This window comes from Mytilus galloprovincialis, chromosome 7 (genome assembly GCF_965363235.1).
Source record: "Mytilus galloprovincialis chromosome 7, xbMytGall1.hap1.1, whole genome shotgun sequence".
Taxonomy (NCBI): domain Eukaryota; kingdom Metazoa; phylum Mollusca; class Bivalvia; order Mytilida; family Mytilidae; genus Mytilus; species Mytilus galloprovincialis.
In genome coordinates, this window is record NC_134844.1 from 18947233 (window position 1) to 18972931 (window position 25699).

The 25699-nt window shown below is 31.5% G+C and overlaps 1 protein-coding gene across 2 annotated transcripts; it reads right to left on the minus strand.

The window, feature by feature from the left end:
- Positions 1-6259: 6259 nt before the first annotated feature.
- Positions 6260-25663, minus strand: LOC143082468 (GTPase KRas-like). Of its 2 annotated transcripts, none has more exons than XM_076258145.1 (8): positions 25501-25663; positions 22070-22118; positions 16800-16828; positions 16268-16352; positions 13774-13876; positions 12730-12769; positions 11266-11426; positions 6260-10201 (listed from the first exon to the last, which is right to left on the minus strand). In XM_076258145.1, exons 1-8 carry the CDS (start codon positions 25529-25531, stop codon positions 10145-10147), a joined length of 555 nt encoding a protein of 184 aa, XP_076114260.1. In that variant the 5' UTR covers positions 25532-25663; the 3' UTR covers positions 6260-10144. The 2 variants fall into 2 exon arrangements, with proteins under 2 accessions (XP_076114260.1, XP_076114259.1); XM_076258144.1 differs by lacking the exon at positions 22070-22118 and adding an exon at positions 22143-22191 and having other exon boundaries at positions 25501-25662.
- Positions 25664-25699: the final 36 nt, after the last annotated feature.

Genomic DNA, 25699 nt, shown 5'->3' on the forward strand with positions numbered 1-25699 from the left:
ATGGCTCACTATTACCCTTTGATCTACAGCATATGTTGGATATTGTTTTTCGAAATCATCCATCTGTCGCATGTAAATAGTGACCTTAATAATAACCTCACTTATATGACTTCAAAATAGATATAAAACGCAATATTGAATAATAATACTGACTGCCGCCGGTTATTCATTACCACTGCGTACATTACCACAAGTGTTGTATCCTTGTTTTCCAATAATTATCAAAAAAAGTTAGTATAGTGTTAACAATAATTGATACATATTTTATAACATAGTAGGGACGTTAAATCTATTGTCTCGTGTAAAGTGAGTGCCACGCTTTTTGAAAGTTAAGAACCCTTGTCACAGCTCTTCGAGGGATCCATAGGTGGCATGTTGCAAGGCTAAATTTCTTCATGTTCCTCTCCATTATACCTTCTTTTCCCAGTGGCAGTCCAAATTTCCCCAATCTTCATCCCGGATGGCATCTATTACAGGACCTATACCTAGAGTAGTAATTGTCAATTTGTCATCGTCATGGACATACATGAAATATTTGCCACTGGACGTTAAACAACCAATCAATCAATCTATCAATTATAACATCGTATTTCACGTTCACGATTTATACACGTTTATATATTGGAATTGAAATAGGTTTACACTTTGTCGTAAATAATAACAAAATGTGTGTGTCAATATCTACCAATCATTTGTGGTTGCACAATTTGGGTCTCTGTATCATCGCATGTTCATGAGCTCTGTGTAGAAGTAATAGTTTGATAGTAGTTTGTTTTCTAGCGCTTATCTCGCGGTTATTGTACTGACTTTTTGTCTTATATGTCATTTTTTATTGGATAATCTATACAGTTGCTTTACAGTTCTGTTTGGAAGTAGATTGATTTATACAGTGTATTGACGTTTACTGCGTTTCGATTTTGAATCGCCTGGTTTGAAGCTAGCGTAGTACCCGCACATTCGGTAGGTCTAATACATCCACAATCTAATTAAAATTAAATCTCTCACTCGCTCATTTCTTAATGCTTGGTCGCTGCATTAAAAAGTGAGCGAGTGAGATATTTAATTTTAATTAGATTGAATACATCCAGTAGAGGACAAAGTTAATTCCTCATTTTTCAAATATTTTTAAGTTTTTCGTTTCTTTCTGACATTATATCATATAATAGAAAGGAAGGCAATATGTCTAGCTCAAATCGGTGACGTTGTTTAAAATTTGTAGAAGAGAATAAGTGAAACGCCAATTTTTCTGAATGACAAATATTACCGTAATTTGAAATAATCAACTTTATTCTTTATCGTATTAAACATGGTACACAAACTTCAATCGAATGATCTCTTTTATTTTGACGACGAAGACTGCAAGCTAGTATTGTATCTGACTTCAAAGACAAGACTTCAACATTTTAGTCACGTTAAAAACGTGTTCAGTCGAAGTAACCGTCTTCGACAACGACGTCACAAATGTAACCTACAGTGATTTTAGGATCATGCAACTAAAGACGACAAGATGAGCAGTTTACCTAGTCGGCAGAAAATAGTTCAGTCGCCCAAATACAAGGTCAAAAGACGTCAAACACCAGAATTCCGTGGTACATTTCCCGAAGAATGCATCGTTCCACAAAATACACCACGCGAAAATGGCTACGAACGCCCCGAATCAGTGCTTTGGCGGAAATTTCCAATATTGAAAAGCAATTCAACCTCAAATATTGAAAACCATGCTCGTCCTTCTTCTCAGACTGGGGTTCAAGGAGGATGTGGACGTTTAAGTGTGACACCTAATATGAAATTTGAGACGATTCCAGCAGAAAAGCGTTTGCCACCCATTGCAACTATACAAGACTGGCGGGAATTATCTCCAGAGCTATTGAAACGAGATGCTGCTTGGAATGTTTTGTGTAAACATTGTCCTGGAATAGGTTCTCATTCTAGAAGAGAGTACTTTCAGCGTGTTATTAAATGGAGAAAAGGAATTGTTGATGAAAATGAAAAGAGGAAATGTCTTATATGTAAAATCCAGAAAGCAACTACAAAGCCAATTAAAGTGGACCAAAATGCTTACAATAACTATGATCGAGTTGTCAGCAGATTGGCATATTCACATGATTATTACAACAAATTTACCAAAAATGGAGAACGGAAACAAGGAGAAGATACGTCATCAAATATACAGCTAAGTAAAAAGAAGGATTTACAGAAGAAGTGCAAAATTTCCACAACTCCTACTCCTTCTCCGTTGCGAGGTTCACCTTTAACGAGAAATCCGTCTTCGGAGCACAGACCGATACAATCTGTCAACACTCCCGATATGGAATATTCTGTGGCAAAAGTAGCTCGATATTTGCAGTTATATTTGCCAAACAAAAAGGGAATACATTCCAAATGTAGACCATTAAACAAGATTTTCGAGCCTGCTTATCAAAGTTTACTTGGACCGCTAAAAATAGTATATAAAAGGAAGGGGCTTCCTGGAACACTTCAAAAGAAAACTAAGTCTCAACAACCTGACGTTCAAAATGATAAATTGTATCAACAGTTCGAATGTGCAGTTGGAAATTTAGGGCTTGTTTATAAGTTACCGGATAACAACCCAAATTTGGGTAAAAGACACGTGAGCATTCCTCGCAATACAAACTTCACGCGCTCACGTGAGATGAATAAGAAGATCGATCGCACAGCGTCAACTCCAGTATTCCCTGCAATTCCGAGATTAATGAAACCTTTAAAAAATATGTAAACTATAATAAAAAAATTAAAAATTGATTCGAGAAAAATATGTAAATCATAACAATGTAGTCTATTTCCAAATAAAGTTAATGTTATTTAATTGAACCCAGATCTTGTTTTTTCTGAATTCAATAAAAGGTCATTTGGCATTTTGCAATGATGCGACTGTCGTAAAAGTGAGAGGTTTGGCGCTATAAAACCAAGTTCAATCCACCATTTTCTACATTTGAAAATGCCTGTACCAAGTCAGAAATATGACAGTAAGTTTTTGTCCATTCATTTGATGTGTTTGAACTTTTTGATTTTGCCATTTGATAAGGGACTTTCCGTTTTGAATTTTTTTCTGAGTTCAGTATTTTTGTGATTTTACTTTTTATCATGGCGGATTTTTTTTAGAATTGAATTAGCCATGTAAGGTGTTAACTGCATGTATATATGATGTCCCAAGCCTAGCGTAAACACAAGGTAATGGTTTAGTAACTATTAAAAAAAATGTTTTTTTGTAATTTTAATTTCTTTCTTATTAAGACTAATAACCAGTATTTAAGATAACAATATTTAATATGAGCGTACCTTGCAATGCCCTGATGCACGCCAGGCAGTCTTCATTTGTCCAAACATCACTTCATGGATCAGTGAACAAGGTTAAGTTTTCATGGTCAAGTCCATATATCAGATACTATTAGCAATAGTATATATGGTGCATGGATTGATTGTAAGGTGTACATGTCAAACTGGCAAATGTCATCTGACATTGACCTTAATTTCATGGGAAGTTTTTGTGTTTTGGTCTTTTTTCTAATACTATATACTATAAGTCAACTATATTCGGTGTATGAAATGATTGTATGGTACCGGTAATATTTTACGATGTATATGCAAGTCTGGCTAGTTTTATTTGACCTTGACCTGATTTTCAAGATACATTGCTTAGCGTTTAGTTTCCATGTTTTGGTAGTTTTTTTTTTTAAATTAGAAGCAAGAGGTCAACTGTATGGAATGATTGTAAGGTGTATATATCATCTGACCTTGACCTCATTATCATGGTTCATTGTTCAATGTTAAGTTTGTTTCTAGGATACTATAAGTAATAGATCAACTATTGGTTGTCATGTTTATCATGTCTCACTCAGAGTCTGACCTTGACCTCATTTTCATGGTTAATTGGTCAAATGTTCAGTTTCATGGTTAAGATTGTTTCTTTGATACTTTAAGTAATAGGTCAACTATATGTAATGCAAAGATTGATTGTAAGGTGTATTGCCTGTCTGGAAGTGTTCATCTGAGCTTGACTGCATTTCAGTGGTTCATTGGTCAATGGTGAGTTATAGTTCGGTCTGTTTTTCAGATAACAGTACTATAAACAATCGGTGTTTGGAAGACGTGTAAGGTGTTCATGTCTGTAAAGCAGATTTCATCCGACCCTGACCTCAATTTCATGGTTCATCGTGAAAGGTTCCAGGTTGGATTTGACATGATGGAGCCACACTTTTAAAGTAAAACCTTATTTTATTAACTTTCAATCTAACATTCAATTATGACCAGTAAAGCATTCGAAGCACTACAGCATGTTTCTTCTTGTTTATACTAGTAAATCTGAATAAAAATTCTGCAGAACTGCACAAAAATGAACTTTTCTTGTTGGTTTGTTTCTTAGAAACTATATACATTAGGTCACTGAAATATATTTGGTATATGGACTGATTGTAAGGTGTACATGTATTTCCGGTTTGGTTTATCTGACCTTGATCTCTTTTTCTTGGATCATGTTCAGTTATGAAATACTTGAAGTAAAACTTTATATTAAGGCCAATTAAAATTAATTGCTAGATTTTCATCCCCGCCCGCCCTTCTGAAATCGTCCCGCCCCGATTTTTTTTATTTAACAAAAATACGATTTCCGGATTTTATCATGTCCGTTACCGGGAACCATCGATAATTTCGATTCATTCAACACTACCTGTTTCAAATTTCGTTTTTGTATTTCTCCGAGTAATCTAATAACGATATGATTGAGTCGACATATTCTGCTGCTCTATTATGACAACATCAACCAAGAATAGAGATTGATAACGAGAAGGGCATGAAATATTCGAGTAACGAGTAAAACGCCTTGTCATTTAACGCAAATTGCGGTAGTCACAAGTGAATCGAAAACCGTGTTTTTTCTTTATTTATACGATGACTTTGTGTCAGGAAATTTGGACTGTAAATGATATCCAAAGCGCAAGAATCGTAGAACAAATTGGTACAAAAAACATGACTGGATTAAAGAAATTGACACAAGCACGAATTTGTTTGATTTATGACCGTATATTGAGAAAAAAGAGTCGACAAACACGCATTTTAATTCCCTTATATTTACCCATGGCTGTTGTTTTTGTTGACAAACAGCAAACACCCTCTATAACTGTCCCAATACCCTCAATTTAGTCATTTAAAAACTACTTTTTGGTTAAGTTCATGTTTTACATCACATAATTACTTTCCACACTGAGTTTACATTTTATTTTGTACTCATAATACTTGTGTTGCATACAATTGTACCAATACATTTTATTGATTTTATGTTGACTACAAACCATTGCTTAGAAAGCAAAATAAATTTGGTGTAGGTCTAGTCCAACTGAAGAGAGCATTTCTCTTCCCTTTGATGTATACTATAAATAGGTTTCTAAAGTGGCAATTACATGTATAACAGTGGTTGCCAATCAGGGATTTTTATTTAAGAGTTTAAAAAATAGTGTCAGATTCCTTATACAACATGTATATACATTATACAAGCTTGTTTTCCACTAGCATATACCCCGCGGTATGAAGAACTTGTGACAAGGGTTTCATATGAAATAAAATTTAAAAAATAAAATCCTCCCACCCGCCCCATGTTTTTCAAAAATTTGGATGAAAATCTACTAATTAATTTTAGTTGGCCTAAGGACTATCAACATAAAATAATAGTCAGTAAAGCAGGCTATACATTTCACTTGTCCACTCTTATTTTTTTGGTGTGTTTCCTTTAGGCATGTGTATTGTTTGTTTGCTGTCTGACTGACCATACCTCAATTCTTCTGTCATTCAACTATTGTTTCCTGTTTTCCAATAGACCACTTTTGAGTTTGTCCTTCACCGGAAAAAACTTGTCAATTATGGGTACCTTTATGACGTCATTTACCAGATAGAGGGGATCTCCTGTATCCCTGCACTATTAACGTTCATCAAGCATCTTAGAGATCGTCATTTTGCAGGATAAACTAGAAATAATGTTTGATCCGTATGTACTTAATCACAATTTCCTAATAACAGCAGTGCTGATTTTCAATTATGAGAATACAATTTGTTGAATAATTTGTTCAATATAGCATCATAATTTTCCAACCACTTGCTCAACATTGGAATGGAAATGATGATGCCCCTAAATGCATGAATGATGTTTACTCCAACCAAATTTTTGATGGAAATGCATCTAACTCGAAAGTTAATTGAATTGCAACTGAACATGAACTTGTGAACAAAATAAAGCTTGACAGAGATGTAATGATGAGGAATGTTTATTTGAGCTGTAATAGAACATCCTCAAATCAGATCATAAATATACAATATATCAAAAACACTAAAATCAGTCGTACTGATGTCATCATCTTTTAAAGGTATTCTGAGTTGATATAAATGAATTATAAAGTTTATAAGTAAGACAACATTAAGATAATAGATAAGAATATAAATGTTTGGATCTAATTATCTTTCTATTTCTTCTCTTCAATCTTATGGGAAAAAATTGAAGTAAAATTGTCGAAATAAATGCTTGTTATAGTATCGTGAAAAAATGAACAGTTTTAATATTTTTGTTTTTCTTTCTTTCATCTGTGCAACTTTTAACAAAGTAATACTTAATTAAAAGCAAATTCATTAAGGCCACATTAAAATAATTTGTAAATTTTCAGTCGCCCATCACCAGAAAAATTTCGGGAATTGTAAGGATTTTCCTTTGTAGGGAATTAGGACAAAACATTTTATCTTAAATAAACTCCTTTCAGTTTTTATTATTTGTGAATAATTCTCAATTAAATAACTGGAAGCTAAGTTAAACAATGCTTTTTTCCCCCTGCAATTTAGCCAGTAATGAAGAAATTCCAAAATTTAGCCAGTAATAACAAATTTCATACAATTTAGCCAGTAATCACAAATTTCATACAATTTAGATCACAATAATTATCACTTCGAAAAAATGACATAAATTTGACGAAGATCTGTTTAGTGTACAACAAGTAGAATTAGATATTTTAGGGATAAAGAGAACCGACCAATGAATGAACAAAGAGACAAGTGAAAATGCGAATGTAGATGCATACAAATGGTTTTAAAACGATAAAAAAAATTAAAATTGATAAAGATTGGGACTTGACCATTGGAATGAGGACAGGTAAGAATGGTAAATTAATTTGATGTGACCTTAACCTACAGACTTTTCTTCCCCTAATTATGGGTTGTTACTATCAAAAGTGATATTAGATTATTAATACACCTATGACCATTTCACTATACAAAAGCTAAATAAATCAATAAATATGATTTCATCTGATAAATAGACGAATTAAAAAAAAGTACAAGAATAATAACAAATACTTTCACATTTAAATATCAGTGCATCCACAAATATAATATGTGCCAACATAACACTAAAATGTAACCACAAACCATATCCAACAAGTTAACATAAAAATCATGATTAACATAAAAATCATGATTAACATTAAAATCATGATGTACATTTCCTCTGATTTTCTTTTTCAATTGACCTTTTTTCAACAGATATATACAGAATACTGGTATTTTAACAGATTTCACCCATCATTTAATTTCAAAGTTTATCAACACGAGGCATTAAAGTTGAAAAATCAAAAATCAACCTCTTCAATCATAAAAATGAAAATTTTAGTACGGTACACAAGTTATCTGATTACAGCATACCTCTCTCTTGTTAATCTATTTCTTGTGAATTTTGTAATGTACTAAATATTGTTATTATTCCATCTGTATTTATTCTAAATTTTAAAATTTAAAGAAATTTTGAAATTTGATCCAATATATACAAAATATAAAATACGTGAAAACAAATGTAAAAAAAAAAGGTTGGAAAATTTAGTTAAGAAGGTCAATCTTAGAAAAATACAAATTGAATATAAATATAAATCAAATTCTACAAAAAAAACATGAGGCCCACTGAGCTGTAATAAACTCTTTCTATATTATAATAAGCTAACAACAGCTGCATAGCAGGTAATGTAAGCTAAGTGATAATTGGTCATTTATGAGTCCAATGAACTACTCGTTAACAAAAAAACAGCTAACACGTTTAAGGTTGCACATGGTCAAAAGGTTTACGTTTTGTTATTACCACATCATTAGAAAGAAAATTATATTCTAACAATCAACAGGTGCTAATTGGCCTACCTACCAAGTAATTATAGAAATGTCATTATCTTGTTCATTTTCACGTACAATATAAGAACCCGAACCAAAAAGAGAAGGAGAAATATTACTAAAAACATTTTAAATGTATATTATTGAATAAGGGATGACATCAAAAAACCAATGAAGGATAAAAAACTTAATTCAAATAGTTTGGGGGTAGGGGGGTCAAATTGCTGCAAGTTTTGTATAAATGGACATCGATTTTACATATATCCTTATTGGTCAATCAATTTTACTCAAATTAAGTTAATAGGGGAGTAGGGGGGTCAGTGAAAAAACTATATGAATTAAGTTTTTTATCCTTCATTGAACTTTTGATGTCGTTCCTAACTCATTCATATTTTCAATATTGCCAAATTTTAAAAAACAGAAAATATTTCAAATATATTTTTCCTTTCAAACTTAAAAAGTTTACAGGGCAAAAAAAACCCAAACCAACATCTAATAACCTAGGGCTCATTCAAGTTAACTATTGTAAAATAATAACTGTATCAAAATTTGACTTCTATATAACATATATTGAAACAGCTACTTAACACAAGAATAATTCATATCAAAATATATACTACTTAATTAAGAAATGCTATTGAAGCAGATAGAAAAAACCTTTTTTGTGCGATAATGAGTCTAGATTAATATGTTTCTAATTTAAAAACTATCTGATGTAAATATAAGTTATATAAATATAAAATTAAAGAAAATTCATTAATTTGTCTGATATTTTAAATGATCAGGAGTAAAAAATGAACATACTAAAGTTCATAATATTGAATCATTTTGAAATTATTCGCATATTAAAACCCAAAAACCCAAAAACAAAATACATGAAAAATATTTGCCATTGTTCACCTCAGTTTTTTTGCCTTATAATAAGTCAATGTTAATGATTTGTATGTATAACTGGAATTTTATATATCTTAGCTGAAAATAAACATGAACATGTACGTCAAATATTATTTTCTTGATGAATGTGCAACATTCAACTACAAAGTCCTACACAAGTTATGATTTTAACTTGTGTAGTTCATTCATAAAAGCAGCAATGCATCTAAATTTGAGACCTATTGCATATACAAATAAGCAATAAAAATTTAAAATGTTGCCCATACATATGCTGCTGCAGATTATGTCCTATCCTATTATAGTTATACAAAAATTTGTTTACTTTGACCAAATTATTTTCCTTCAATTGCCTATTTTGACGTTTACAAGATCTCACTTTAATATATGTAATGATTTTCCATACAAATTTTCAAAACTTACAAGATGAAGTGACGATTTACAAATGAGGGACACAGGACGTCACTACAGACACATGACTAGTTACACAGTAAGGACTAGTGTAAAAAGGTGCTCTTTTATAAATATTCACATAGGAGTAAAACATCAAGAAGATAACTATAATTGGTGGAGGAAGCCTGAGTGTCCAGAGAAAACCATAATTGGTGGAGGAAGCTTGAGTGTCCAGAGAAAACCATAATTGGTGGAGGAAGCTTGAGTGTCCAGAGAAAACCATGGACATTCAGTAAGAAATCTGATCACCCTAGTCAATAAAGGTCAGAGTTGAAAGCACCTGACACATGCAGGGTTCTTACTGACAACCTCAGTGTTGACAGGCTAGTGATTGATGAACTACTTAGACCACCCATCCAACGAGGCACCTATGTTTTCTTAAAAAAAATAACACAAAATGTATAAAACATATATACATAAATGTGCAAATGATATTATGCTATGAAATAACAGTAATATTGAAAACTGAGTACATTGCCTGCAGACAAAATTGTTATTTTTTACTTAAAAATGCCCCCGAAATAAATATTTTTCTCTGATAAAAATCAAAATCCATCCAATCAACATTGAGGAACAGATTACAGCTGTTTAAACATAATATTACAAAAAAATGTTACATAAATGACAGAAAAAATTTTAAATGTTCTTGTCATCATATTAATAAGCACCTTGGCTTCTTTTTCCCTTTCTTTGGACCTTTTCTTTCTTTCTGTAAAATAAAGGGGAAAATATAATTTAATTGAAAGATAATTCTCTGAACTTTATCAATATGCCTTCATTCTATCATGCAATGAATTATCCAATCTATTTTCAGGGTCAGTCCAAATTTGTCATGCATACCTCTACATGGTTTAGTTTGTTAGGTGTGAAGCTTCATACAAATCCTCTGAACATTTTGCTTTTTACAACGCAAATAACACTGACACCACAAATTGATGTATTACGTTATATCTCCTATTAGATAGATTATTTAAGATGTATTTCACCTTATCAAGCTTTTCATCATACTGATTAAAGTACAATAGATGCTTTGTATATCATATCATAGATCAAAACCATTTCTTTGTGCATTCCTTTGTAGGGTTAGTTGACAGAAGTAAGAAGGAGCTAAGACAACACGATGAGTTTACACATATTTTACTTGCTGAAATATGCTAAGGGGTTGAGACTCAAGACAATCAAACTTGTAAAATCTTCTTCCACAAACTGACAAACAGGAAATTTTTGTATACAACAAAAATAATTGCTTATAAATTTTAGGGTATGATTTTAAGCCTTTTACATTAACTATCTTGAAAATGGTAATATCAGTATAACCACTGTTCCTTTGCTTTAATAGCAGTATAATCACTGTTCCTTTGCTTTAATAGCAGTATAACCACTGTTCCTTTGCTTTAATAGCAGTATAACCACTGTTCCTTTGCTTTAATAGCAGTATAACCACTGTTCCTTTGCTTTAATATCAGTATAACCACTGTTCCTTTGCTTTAATAGCAGTATAACCACTGTTCCTTTGCTTTAATATCAGTATAACCACTGTTCCTTTGCTTTAATATCAGTATAACCACTGTTCCTTTGCTTTAATAGCAGTATAACCACTGTTCCTTTGCTTTAATAGCAGTATAACCACTGTTCCTTTGATTTTTGTGTAATTTTTTTGCTGTGCATGAACTGAATTTGTGTCATGAATGGATACCCTGTATCCTTTGTTTTTCTATTAAAAGTCGGCATTTATTTTCAAGTTATAAACAGTTCTTAAATAAGCTGACTTACATATTTTCTAATTTCTCTCACTAGAGTATAAAAAGCATCATCAACACCCTGTCTTGTTTTGGCTGAGGTCTCTACATAGGGTATATTATAACTATCTGCTACTGGCCTTGCTTGCTTTGCATCTACTGTCCGTGTCGGTAAATCCACTTTATTTCCTACCACTGAAAATTAAAAGAAAATAATTAATAATTCCTCGTTTCTTTTTCTCTAAGAATGCACAAACTGTCATGAAAACAGAATTTTTTCTTATTTGTCTGGCACTAGTTTTTCTAATATATTGATTGACACCATTTTCTAAACTATTGCACTATTTTGTGAAAATTAAGTTATTATAGGTGGAGGAAACCTGAGTAACCAAAGAGAACCACTGACATTTCAGTAGAAAATCTGACAATCTTAGTCAATGAAGATTAAGAGTTAAATGTACCCGCAGTGTATCATCAGTACACCGGATATAGGTACTAACCAAGCGGGCATGATCAATTTTGACCTTACAAGGTAACGAAGATCTTTGTTTTGCTTTATCAATATTCAATGTACATTTCTCAACATTTGACATTCCTGCTCCCAAATAATATTTGCATAGATTTTTTCCTATTCATAAAACAACTTTGATATTCAAATAAGAACAATTAACTTGTTTATGCGCAAATAGTTGTGAAAGTCAACACCCACTTTCAATTTCGATACAGTTGTTGAGACATTTACATGTTTTATCTGACAGAAACCTAATACAGGGCAACAGTAATAGTTACCAATCATAAACCTACCTGTGATTACTCATTCCTTGAAACTGTTTGGGTAATAAACAAGTATATAAATAAAGTTTTTGTGTACTGTGTACAACAACTTAACTATGCACCGTACATAAGAATTTATGTGGTCAGCTAAACACTGTACACAACGCTTCTTTAGGGATAAAATATCGAATAATAACATATGTATGAAAGATTTCAATGCCAATTATTGAAACAGCTATACTTATTACACACACACATTGACCTCCTATCAGAAAAAGAGTTGCAATGAATATAGAATTATATCGGATGAGACGAGGGCCAACTTCTTTTACAAGTATTTGCACATGCTTTTAGTAATCCCTCTTGTTTTGGGAAAATAATGAGACATCTCTAATCATCAACCTACGACCAAATCATTTCTTAAAACAGCAATTATGTTTAGATTGAAGTACACATTGATATTATGTGAACAAAAAAAAGATTTTTTGTTACCGTGTAAGATCAAAATCGCTCACGTCCGCTTGGTTAGTACCTATATCCGTTGTACGATGATACACGGTGGTACCTGCATTGTGCCAGATTCGAACTCACAAAGTAGTGTTAATAGGCTAGTGATACAGTGGTTCGACTACTAAGACCACTAGGCCTCCAAGACCCTAGTTTTGTAATAACACAATTACACATTAAATAAAGTGGGTTTACAGTTATTATGAAATGTACTTACAGACCATTGGCACTTCATCTGCATCTTTAACTCTTTTGATCTGTAAAAAAAATAATATATAAAGCTATTCCTCAATAAAAATATTTGAACTTTAATAACTGAAGATTTCAAAACTTCATTTCATGTGCATGTATTTTAACATTGTCTGCATGAAAAACTATATGTATTCATCACAATGCAACTATATAACAAATAAAATATATGTGTGGTTGCTACAATGTAAAAATACTGTAAAATAATCATATGATAAATATAAATATACAAATTAGCTGTCTTCTGCTTTTTGGTCGGGTTGTTGTCTCTTTGACACATTCCCCATTTCCATTCTCAATCTATTAATTATGAGTATTTTTTCTCTTAAATTTTTTTATATCATTTATTTAGTTAAGGTGGTAGTTAATACTTCAAAAGAGTACTTGTCAATGCCATGATAGACTAATAAACAGTCTCTTAATTCTTGGGAAGTACATTTACTTAATACTAACATTTGTTATTTTTTTCACAACATATGACTCATAAATAGTTTCTTAGTGTTTGGACTTCATTGGAAAACTAAACGGTATTAACTAAACACCACACATTATTTTAAGTAGAAGGTAGAAAACACATTGTAAGCTTATACTTCTTAGTTGTGATAGAAAAGTAACAATCAACATCATATCAAAACACTCATTATATGTTAGGACCTAAATAAATTACAATAATCATGAAAAATTTTAATTATGAGTAAACTGCATTTTTTCTTTTGTGTTGTAAATGATAATGTGGCCATCATTTATTTGAAAAAGTCAGAGAAAAAACTAAAAGGTTAACTTACATAACACAAACTAATGAAATTCTTTGCAAGACAGTATATTATTAAATAAAGAATAAATTGTTGCTTCGTATCTTGACAGTTTGGGCAAGGTGTTGAATACATTTCTCACAGTATGTTAAAGATGATACCTTAGCATCAATCGTGTCTTTTATTCAAAACTTATATCCATCTTTAATCAAAGTTTGACACAATATCAGCTACCTTAATTTAATAGTAATATAATCTACCTGTTCTCTATACTGATTAATGTCTTCAAACGATTTTGTATTATTTACAGCAAACACACAAAGAAAACCTTCTCCCGTTCTCATATACTGATCTCTCATAGCACTGAAAAAAAGATAACTAAACATTACACAAACATCATTCTTGTGAAATAATTCTCTTTTAATTTCTGATAAAATAATTCTCTTTTAATTTTTGATAAAGGTTTATATAACTCAGAAAGTATGATATAAATAATAAGCTTCACCATAAAAGCATGATAAACCTTCTTTCTTAATCCAACCATTTATGTAATAAACTGTCATAAACTGTTATCACGGAGATATGTCTTGCTTTTTTGTAATTTCGATAACGCAAATGTTGGAGACTTTAACATGTAAGTTTTGCAAATATTCAAAGTCAATAAACAATGACTGGAGGTAAACAAACCTAAACACAAACTTATACATGTAAACTAAGCAAAATTTCATTTGAAGTCAATAAACCATAACTGAGGGGGCGGGGTCAAATAATCTCCATGGTAATGAGATATGCCAATGCTAATACAACTGCATACCAAATAGCATTGACCTACCACTAGTGATTCCCCATAAATTGACCTAATCACAAACTAATACATGAAACTATGCCAAATTTTCAAATCAATAGACTATGACTGAGTGACAGGGCCAAATAATCTCCATGGAAATCAGATATGCCAATGCTTATGAAGTATGTCCAGTGCACGATGTTTTGTCCATATTGTCAACATCGCAAAGTCAACTTTATAGTGTTGTTATTGTATTTACATTGTATCCTATCTATGTGTTCTATACCTTTGTGTTTACACCATTCAGATCGTATACACCATGATGTTGACAATATCGTGTCAACATCATGTTTATGTTGTATATCAACTCTCTTCGTTTCTGTTTACATTGTTAACATCATATACATCGTGATGTTGACAATATCGTGTTTACATCGTCAATATCGTATAAATTTTGTGAACCTAGTCTTTATCTTTGTGTGTACATTGTTCACATTGTATACATCGTGATGTAATGTTGACAATATTGTGTCAATAAACATCGTCTTGTTTTATTCAGAGTCTATACCTTTCTGTTTACATCTTTCACATTGTATTCATTGCAATGTTAACAATATCGTGTCAACATCGTATTTATGTTGTATATCGACTCTCTACCTTTCTGTTTACATCGTTAACATCGTATACATCATGATGTTTACAGTATTGTGTAAACATGATATCTTTTCAACAATGTATACATCATGATGTTAACGATGTCAACGATGTAAACAATATTTAAGAGTTCAAACAATGTAAACGATGTAAACACGATATCTTTTCAACATTGTATACATCGCAATGTTAACAATGTCAACGATGTAAACAATATATATATTAAGGTTCAAACAAAGTAAACGATATTGACACGATATTGTGTTAACATTGTAGATATAGCGATGTTGACAATATTGAATAAACATTGTGCACTGGACATGAATGATGCCTTTACAACTGCATACTGATTAACATTAACTTACCACTAGTGGTTCCCCATAAACTGACCTAATCACAAACTAATACATGAAAACTAAGCAAAAGTTTCAAAGTCAATAGACCATAACTGAGGGGGCGGGCCAAAAAATCTCCAAGGTAATGAGATGTGTAAATATTAGTAGAACTGCATACAAAATATCTTTGACTTACCACTAGTGGTTCACCATAAACTACACCTAATCACAAACTAATACATTGTTGACGATGCTGTTACTGAAGCATACCTATGTGTAGCTTTTTGACTCCGTCAAGCGAGACAAAAACACCACTTTAGAGTTAAAGAATTTTACTGCAACTGATATCTATCTATTTTCGTTCGGATTGATTGACCAAATGGTGTTTTCCTCAAAACAATCACTTCTGAGTTGTGACAAAAAAGTTTTCTATTACGACACAAAATTAGTTATAATAAATATTTTAATGTATTCATTGTCAAATAAACTCCAAATTGGTTCATACTTCTCGATCTAGAATAACAAATATGAATATAGCACTTAAGGACATAATGGAATTTTTTTTTTTTACAAAAACCATGAGAGATCCACGGTCCATGATAACCTGGCTTTATTCACAGCTGAAGCAAAAACTATTAAACAAATTTTCTTTCCAACGAGGAATTCTCTTAGTCTTACACATCAACAAACCTAACTTATGCATAAAATATCATTTTGTTCTAAGATTTCTGAGGCAGTGCTGTACATGTAGCTGACATGCATTACCATTATCTGGACATAATACAACATATATACAAAACTTTGTATAAAAAATATAAGAAACTATACAGCATGTACAGTATAGTTTTTAATCAGTGGTGAAGGCCCAACAGTTACCTAGAATTACTTATACATGTATTTTTGTCATTTGGAATCTGGTGGATAGTTGCCTCGATGGCAATCATACCTCATTGCCTTACTTGTATATTATTTTTGTACCTGTATTCTTCTTGACCTGCAGTATCTAGAATATCTAGTAGACATGTTTCTCCATCAATTACCACTTGTTTTCTGTAGGAATCCTCTATAATTAGACAAACATTTATTAAGGGGAGGTAAATCTTCTTTAGCAATACCCATTCATCAAATTTTATTGATATTAAACTCCATAAGCATGACAAATGTAAACAGTAATATGATCTTTCAAAATCAATAAACATTATTATATAAAAGATATCAACACGAACATGTGTTCTCTGAATGTAAATAAGTATACCTTAATATTTTTAAATACTGAGTGATATATGAATAAATTAGCAACAGTTCATTAAAATTTGGATATTAAAGTTTATTTAAGAATGATAAACTGTTAAAAGTCTCATCTAGAATGGAATAGAGTACAGAGATTCAAATTGCAATGAAGAACTGCTTGAACTTAAAGAAAATCACATGATATCTTTCATTGTTCCTGTTTCAGACTAATATAACATGGAGCAGACTAAATAATGACTGGTACCTATCTGTTACATACCTATTGTAGGATCATATTCTTCTACAAAACTGAAAAGAGAAATAAACCAGATGAATGACAAAGAACCACATGTTACAGTACTGTAAATAAATAAATCATGTATTTCAAAATGTAATCACAATATGTGTCTGATGAATGGAAATTTCTTCATTCAATAAGTAGCAAAAAGATAAAAACAAAATAATACAAGTAAATAACTACCCTACCTAGTATAAGAAATACCTATATCACATATTTATAATCTAAACTAGCAGTTGTTTCTTGACATCAGCAAATAAAAAGAACCATGTATTTATCATTAAAATTTTAAGTATTGAGGTGTTTAGCATGTTTTGTTAGAAATTAATCTCAGTCATTCTTACTATTAATTTTCATCTCTGAATCTATGGATTTTGTTTTGCCATTTTATTTACTTAGATTTGAATGTACAAATACAAATGTAATTGTAAGTGCATGCATTGCAACACAAATTAGGATCTAAAAGTATGATAATAAATTAAAGCATTCAAAATTCTGGATCTACATCTGACCATGTACATGTTGCAGACTTGTGTGTTGCCCTGTAGATGTTTTGTTTAAGACTTTATGTTGCCCTGTCTTATGGCAATGTATGGTTATATGTGTTGTCTTTATTTTGCTTTCTCATTGATGTTCAATAACCCACTTTTATTCAAATTCTATAAATGCATTTTGCTTAGATGTAACTTACATGTAATATATGCTTATCAAACATCTCTTATTCGTTTAGATCTTAAAATTAGTTCATAAATCAATTTTTACATATTTGCTTCTATTATTATTTTTTTCTTCCATACACATATTTCTATTTAGTTAAAAAGTGTTTCCTGCAAAGCCTGTTTTTCTCCATTAAAACTCAAGTGTAAACATATTTGACACACCAGTAATTTCAGTTCATTAAAACTTGAAGCTTATAAATCTGTTATCAAATACCCTCATTACACAGAAAATAAATCACTAAAAAACAGTGGGAGATTTTTTCTGTTTTTTATCCAATTTCATTGGGATTGACTTGTCATGTTTTCATAACTAAGATTTTTTTTTTATATAAATATTGATATAAGAGTGGGCAACTTATTGAATTTCAATATTAAATCAAGAATGGTATCATAATTTGTTAGCCTTATCACGTTTTGTTTTATTTTGTTACCAAACGTTTTTTTCTAGTATATACATGTATCCTAGTCTCTGGAAATGATTATTATATTCACCTTTTTGTCAGATAAATCTGCTTAACAGATTTAGATGAACATGTACTAATAGAACAAATTTGACCACAACCACAGGTTAACATGCTGACTTTGTCACTAGTATTCTCTAGTTATATATTATGTTTTTTCTTGTTTTTTTTATTAAATTTGGCATCAGTATCTGTTATTATTATATTGCACATTTTTTAAATTTCAACACTTTGTATAGACACATGTTTTTTGTTTTTTTTGTGGTTAAAAGACCTTTTTTAACCACTCATTTTATTTCCATGGTTTGGAGTTTTTTGGTTTGCTAGTATCTCATTGGTCGTTTCAATGGGAGGGGCATCCCCTGTTTCTTTATTCTTTATTATTTCAGACTATTTCTCTGTATTTTTTAATCTGTTTTGCCAATTATGCTTTATTCTTTCTATTTTAACACCCCATTATTCTCTGTCCTTTTTTGTGGTCTATTTATGTATTTTTTGTTTTTTTTGCTTTATTCTGCACCATTGGCTAATTATTCTCTCGTCTGTCAACCACATCCAGACCCTTATTGACATTAAATTGAGAGAAAATGGGGAATGTGTCATTATTGATATGCCTTTTTTTACTCCTTTCAAACATGAGTTATAAATGCAATCATGTGGCTAGTTGCCATGAACTTTATGCAATTTTTCAATTCTTCATAATTTTTTAAATGATCTAAGGACTTGATTACTACTAACAAGGACAAGACAAGTGTTATATCGTAAGATCTTTAAACAAACAACTATACAATGAGTGCATGTCATCCCCCATTTGCAAGCAATTATTTAAAAGTTGTTTACTTCCAGGTACAAAGTGCAAACAACACTTGAATTATTAAAATAGAAATGAGATGTGCCAATATATAAATATATACTAATGCAATTGCTAACAAAATATCATTGATTCACCATTAGTGGTTCATGAGCAGATCCAGCCATTTTAAAAAGGGGTGCCCAACCCAGGATAAAAAAAAGGGGGGGTTCCAATTATATGTCCCCATTCAAATGCATTGATAGTCCCAAAAACGGTTTTTTTTCCGACCCCATAACACCCCCTCTGGATCTTCTACTGTGGTTAATGTAAGACTGATAAATAGGTTCCAGACTTAGTATGGGCATATTCAGAAAACAGATAGACAACAGTCTTCAAAAGGATAAATAAAAATGACATTTTTCTGGAAAAATTTTGGTTGGTTATATATGGAATCACTAAAGCGTGTTGGGAGCGGCCCCCTCTTAGGCAGTCAGTTGGCGCCCCCACTTATGAAAATTTCTGGATCCACCACCAAGTTCAACAAGCCAATGGAGTATGCAAAATCCAACCTAAATCTGTGATAAAGCCCATTAAAGAACATTTTGACTGGTATTGTAAAGGTCCAATCAAGGAGGTTATATCTACTTGCTCCTACACAACATTTTGACTGGCATTGTAAAGGTCCAATCAAGGAGGTTATATCTACTTGCTCCTACACAACTTTTCTAAAGGGTACAAATTCAAATCCATCAAATCAAGACTTTAGGATTTCTATAGATAACACCAGATACTTTCAGGTTGAAATTAATTTTACAATAATTAACAGGATTTTATCATAAATAAAAGAATAAATGCCAGACCAGATAGGAATTTCTTTGGGGCTCCTGATTACATCATTAATTTACATGTACATTTTTTGTACCTCCACATCAATGGTATTTTAATTTTTTTCAATTTCATTTATCAAAAAATCCATCATCTTTCAAAAGGGATGCATGTATTCTTATCATTTATGAAAAGTCTTCCTTTGTCAGGTTATACATTAGATTTCTCTATTTTTCGAGACAGTAAAACAGATTGGATATGTTTTCTTTCACTGACTATAGAAGAAAGCAACTAAAAGTCTTATTTTAGAACTGTTTCTTGGAACCTCTGTCACTAGAGTCAGTCAGGAAAGGGCAGTAAAACTGTATTATTCTCCATCCTCTTTTATTTCTAATGTGTAATATCATAGGTTACAATGTAGTTTTTCAATGATTTTTAAATATATATATATATATATTACTTTTATTAATTCATTAAATTTGGAGACACACATTTGCACATTACTAATGCTCACATTAAAGGTAATTGTTTGAAACCTATTTTCAAATACAGGTTATTTGAAATAAAAAGTAATCATATTTATTATGTTTATATTGCAACTAGTTGCATTATAGGTGGATCCAGGGGGAAGGGGGGATTTGGAATATATCCCCCCCCTTATGAAAAGTTCTGAATCCATCACTGAGTTGTGTTTATTTCCTAAATTTAAGAACAAGTTTATTTTTTGTGCAATGTCAATTTCATCATGGAATACTTCTTAAACAATAATTTTATTTTTATTCCGCACAAAACCAGGGAAGGGATCCGCTAAAACCTTGCCCATCCTTAGTTTCTCAGCTTCACCCATTTTTTTTATTTTTTTTTTATATTTTTCCAACATTGACCTAATATTGTATGTGTATATAATAGCTGTCAGAAAATATGTGTTAATATAAACTATCTATAAGTTGAGCATTCCATGGGCTGTTGTTAATCATGGTAATTGTTTTCAATGTATGATAGCTCATACTATAGAAAGGTCATCTACCTAACAACATTGATACACACCACCTTTTTTTAACAGACCATTTCAGTTATCATTTAGGCAAACAAAATTGAATGTCAACTTGGTGAACGTAATATTGATCTAATACATTGTAGGTATCTTAATCTGATCTATACATGTATGTTAAGTCTGGGTATAAAAGTATAAGACTAGGTATAAAAGTTTATGTCTGGGTATAAATAAAAGTACATGTAGTATTACTAATCTAATTATGGACAGCTTCTACAGTACCATTGTCTACAAGGAACCCTATTTGTTAGTTTTCATCATTGATGGCTTATTTCCATCTGTATACGACAAATCTAATTCTTACTTTAATTTTGATGTATTTTATAGGGATCAGCACAATATAATTCAAGGGTTGAGCTTATAAAATAATAGTTTTACATGTAACTGTTTAAAATTTATAATTTTAATACTTTTTGTGATATTCTTAAATGTGTGTGTACACAAATGTATGTACAGTCTTCATGCTTAACAACAACTCCTACGGCCTTTGCTTGTAATATTGCTTTCAGGCTTATAAAATCCAACTGAAATTTTCAAAAAATTGAGCTCCTGGCTTGTGGACTAAAAAGTTAAGCTCTAAATTAAAGCTGTATGTACAAATATATCATGATTTTTTGACAACTTATTTTGGTTTATTTGGGCCCAAAGATGCATGATTTTGTGTAAAATTTAAACGCATTGTCACCGGAATAACACACACCTTTTATACTCAAATTGACACAGTATTACTGTACATGTAGGTATGTAACATTGGGTGTTCAAGACAGCACTGTACTACGGTAAACCTTTTTTCACATTAAATTTTAAAATGAAACAATGGCACCCATGCTGATCACAGTACTGAGATTAACCATTAAACTAGACTAAATAAGACTAGAACTTAGAATTGAAAAAAAAGATTTATCCTTTAACTGTTACATGTGTTATTAGCTTTGAGTTAGCTTTAAGTATTAACTGAGTACTTTTAAGTTAGTTATTTTTTACTTCATACCAATTGGATTTTTACAGTTTGTTTTTATGTACAACTATTACACCACTGTCGCAGATTAGGGGAGAGATCAGTGCTCACGGGCCCGATTAACACTTCCACATTTTGTATGTGGCTGTGCCAAGTCGACTCAAGAGTGTTCATTCATGATCACTGGTTGTTGTTGGTTTCTGTCAATATATTTGTTTTTCATTTTTTTGTTTTGCATAAATCAGGTCGTTGGATTTTTCTTTTTCGCATTTCTTCTTGTCTAGGTTTTAATAGGTGACTACACCTAAAGTGTATGGGTAAATCATTTTACTCATTGTTGAAGAACATACAGTAACCTACTGCTTAAATACATGTTATTTTTACTCTGTTGGATAGTTCTCTCATTGGTAATCATACCACATCTGTTTTTTTATAAACTCACTGATTCTGTATAAGTTGGATGGTTAATGCACTTTTGCCTACGCCACCAGCTGAAAGAGAGAAAATAGACTTACTGATTTTGAATAAGTTGTATGGTCAGGGCACTTTTACCAACACCACCAGCTAAAAGAAAAATAGAAATTACCTGATATTGAGCACAGTTAAACTTTAAAGCTACACATAAACTATATAAATAAAATAATCTTCAAACCCACATGTACATACATGTAATGAAAGTGTGAATTTGCTTACAATGGAACAAGTTAGTCAGAGGGCCTGCACTTAGGAAATTTCTGGATCCGCCACTGTTACATGTAGTTAACTACAGATGTGTTAAACATATTCTCCAAACTTTGAATTATTTTTCATAGTGAGAGGACATGCATCATCTACATACATTTATAGCTAAAAGTGAAGTTAAAGGATAATGCTAGCTTCTTTTCATTCTTTTACTTAAGATGCTCCTACATGTACATGTATATGAACTATGAACATGATGAAGTCTGTCTTATATGAATAAAGAAAAAAGTTGACAAGATGAGGAGCACAGTTAGTTCCCATAGATTTGTCTGTCCCCAAAGTTAACAAATGTTTTCAGTCAGGAAATCAAACTTCCTGATAATGTCAGTTTTACAGATTTTTTTTTAAATCAGTATTTTTTGTACAAAGAACAGTCTGACATGACATGTACAGTAACTGTATGATACATGTACATGTAATTTACATGTATTATCTCTCCCCTATTAAGACAAGCAAGTATCTATCTTGTATCTATGTTGACCATTCTTTTCTAAGGAACAAAGCAGGAAAAATTCTTTCAATTGTTCTTTAATTTGGAATGGTCATGATGGTGAATACTTTTATAGAAGCTGTCTCATATTTAATATCAATAACATGTTATCTGAAACACAGGTACAAATGTATTACTTGTTTAGACCAACATGTAAGTTTGGGATTAGAATGTTTAGGAAAATAAAGATTTACTACAGTTTTTTATTGATGTAAGTCATTCCAATTGATATTTTATTGTGTGATGTTACACTGTTGTTTCAGAAAAGGGAGAAGGTTTGGTAACATTAAAACGTTTAATCATGTTAATCCTGCTGCAATTGTTTGCACCTGTCCTACATGTAAGTCAGGAATCTGATGTCAGTGGTATTGTTTGCCTTAAATTACTGGAGAATAAAGGCTTTTTCCCCTGGAGAAAAATCCCAATTTGAAAAAAAAAAATGGCTTAAAATTATTCCCAAAAAGACAACATTTTTCCCAAACAGTGCAGTCTCAGATAGTAATTGTGCTTGAAAACAACCTGAAAAACACTCATTTATACATTTTTTCATGCTTAAAATGACTATGTGAAGATTTCAGGGTCTATATATGCATTATCACTGACAATAAAGGGTCTTATTTCAAAGCAGGGTTTTACTCTTGAAATGGGGTCTGAAAATTAAAGTTTTAGTCAAATTCATGGATTATTATAAATTTCCCAATTTGAGAAAAATGACACATATTTTCTCAATAAAAAAGGGCACAGGTAGTTTTGAAAAAAGCCAACAATATCACTGGATGTTCAGTGGTTGTCATCTGTTTATGTGGTTCATGAGTGTTTCTCATTTTTCGTTTTTATATAGATTAGAAAATTGGTTTTCCTGGTTGAATGTTTTTACACTAGTAATTTTTGGGACCCTTTATACAGTAGCTTGCTGTTCCGTGTGAACCAAAGCTTCGTGTTGAAGGCTATACCTTTACCTATAATGGTTTACTTTTATATATTGTTACTTGGATGGAGAGTTGTCTCATTGGCACGCATACCACATCTTCCTAAAATGTATATCTATGAATTCAAAATTTGTTTACACATACATGACATACATGTATAGTTTAGTTCAAAGATGGTAATATAATTTTGTAGTGTTACAAATATACAGTCTGATCTCATTTTACGCACTCCAGTCATCTGATAATGTTATAAACATATATCATTTATATGCACATGTATCTACATGTATTCACATGATGGCAGATGCAGTGTAAGGATTTGTGTAATGTCACCTTACTAGGGTTCTCCTTTAGGTGAGTCCATGAGTCATGAGTCCTGGACTCCTGCAAATATGTCTGGACTCACCATTTTCAAAGATGCATCAAGAATGTAAAATTTTGTATTAACTGAACCCGCATAGATATAGGAAGATGTGGTATGAGTGCCAATGAGACCACTCTCCATCCAAGTCACGATTTTTAAAAGTAAACCACATATCATTTTATAGCAAAAGTTTAAAAGTAATCAAATGTCATTTCATTGCTCTATTAATTAACATATAGGTCAAGGAGACTAAAATAATAAATCATATTGCAATAAAATATCTTCTTCTTACTGTTTGTCCTACTGTGGCAAAAAAAGAGGAGTCCCTGGACTCGCCTTCAAAAGTCCTTATTGAGAACCCTGCAGCTTACTATTATATATAAGGTTTCGACAAGGTAAGGGTTATAACAAGTAAACGGTGATAGAATACTTAAATGTGCTTAATTTGGCTGTTTAAAAACTTAAAGTAGATGCATAGACAAATGTCATGGGACTTTATCTATCTAGAAATAGAAACAACAAATATCTCTGAGCTATTCTATTGATTTGATTGAAACATGAAGTCCTTATGGCCATAGTTACATGTATATCACCAATACATGTACTTATATTGGATTGTTTGGTCATAATGTCTTCCAATAATTGGATTATGTTTTGTGACAAATGCATATGCTTCAGAATCATGACATCTTCTATACATGTAGGTACAACTTCACTCTGAAAATTTACATGTATAATGTGTGTTTCAAATTAACCAAACCCATGGTTTGCCAGAGCTTTTTCAAATTTTATGTCTTATAATTCTATGCATGCAAAAGACTTAAACAAGAAAAAAAAAATCCTATTAAGTTACATTGTGCATATGACATGTATGAAGTAATCGTTTTTTAAGTGCAATAATTATATCACTAGCCATAGGTACACAGGGAATTTTACAATTATGTTAATTATACCCCATAACAGCTGGACCATTTATTACATATATCTCTTGTATATCTTCTGGTAGTACAATGTTTTGTGTAATATATGCATAATATTCAACAGGTTGCATTCTTATAATACTCAGTGTAAATGTTTTGTCATCATGACAATGGTTAATATGTGTTGCTTCTATAACCTTTTATCAAGATATTGTAATTTCCCTATCACTAAATGCTCGAAATGATTTAGTCCCTATACTGATAATGTGAGGAAAGTTAGTCATGAATTTTAATGCGAAGTAAACAATGCTCTCATGGGCGATGTCTGTTTTGGTGTCTTCTGAGATACAACAAAAATTTAACAGCTGACACACATCAAGTATCAGTTTGTCACCCATTTCGTCCCTTAAATTTATTAAAAATACAAACCTCCAACAACCACAAGCTTGTATTCTGTCATTTGAAAGACCAGTTCATAAATCCACTCAAAATAAGATGCACAAATATTACAAATGTTCACCACACACAAAGATTTTTAACCCAGTGACCCTCCGTTCTTTGAGGCGAGGCACTAAACAGGCATTGATGACCCAATTTTTGTCAGTCGCATTTTATATACCCCAAAATT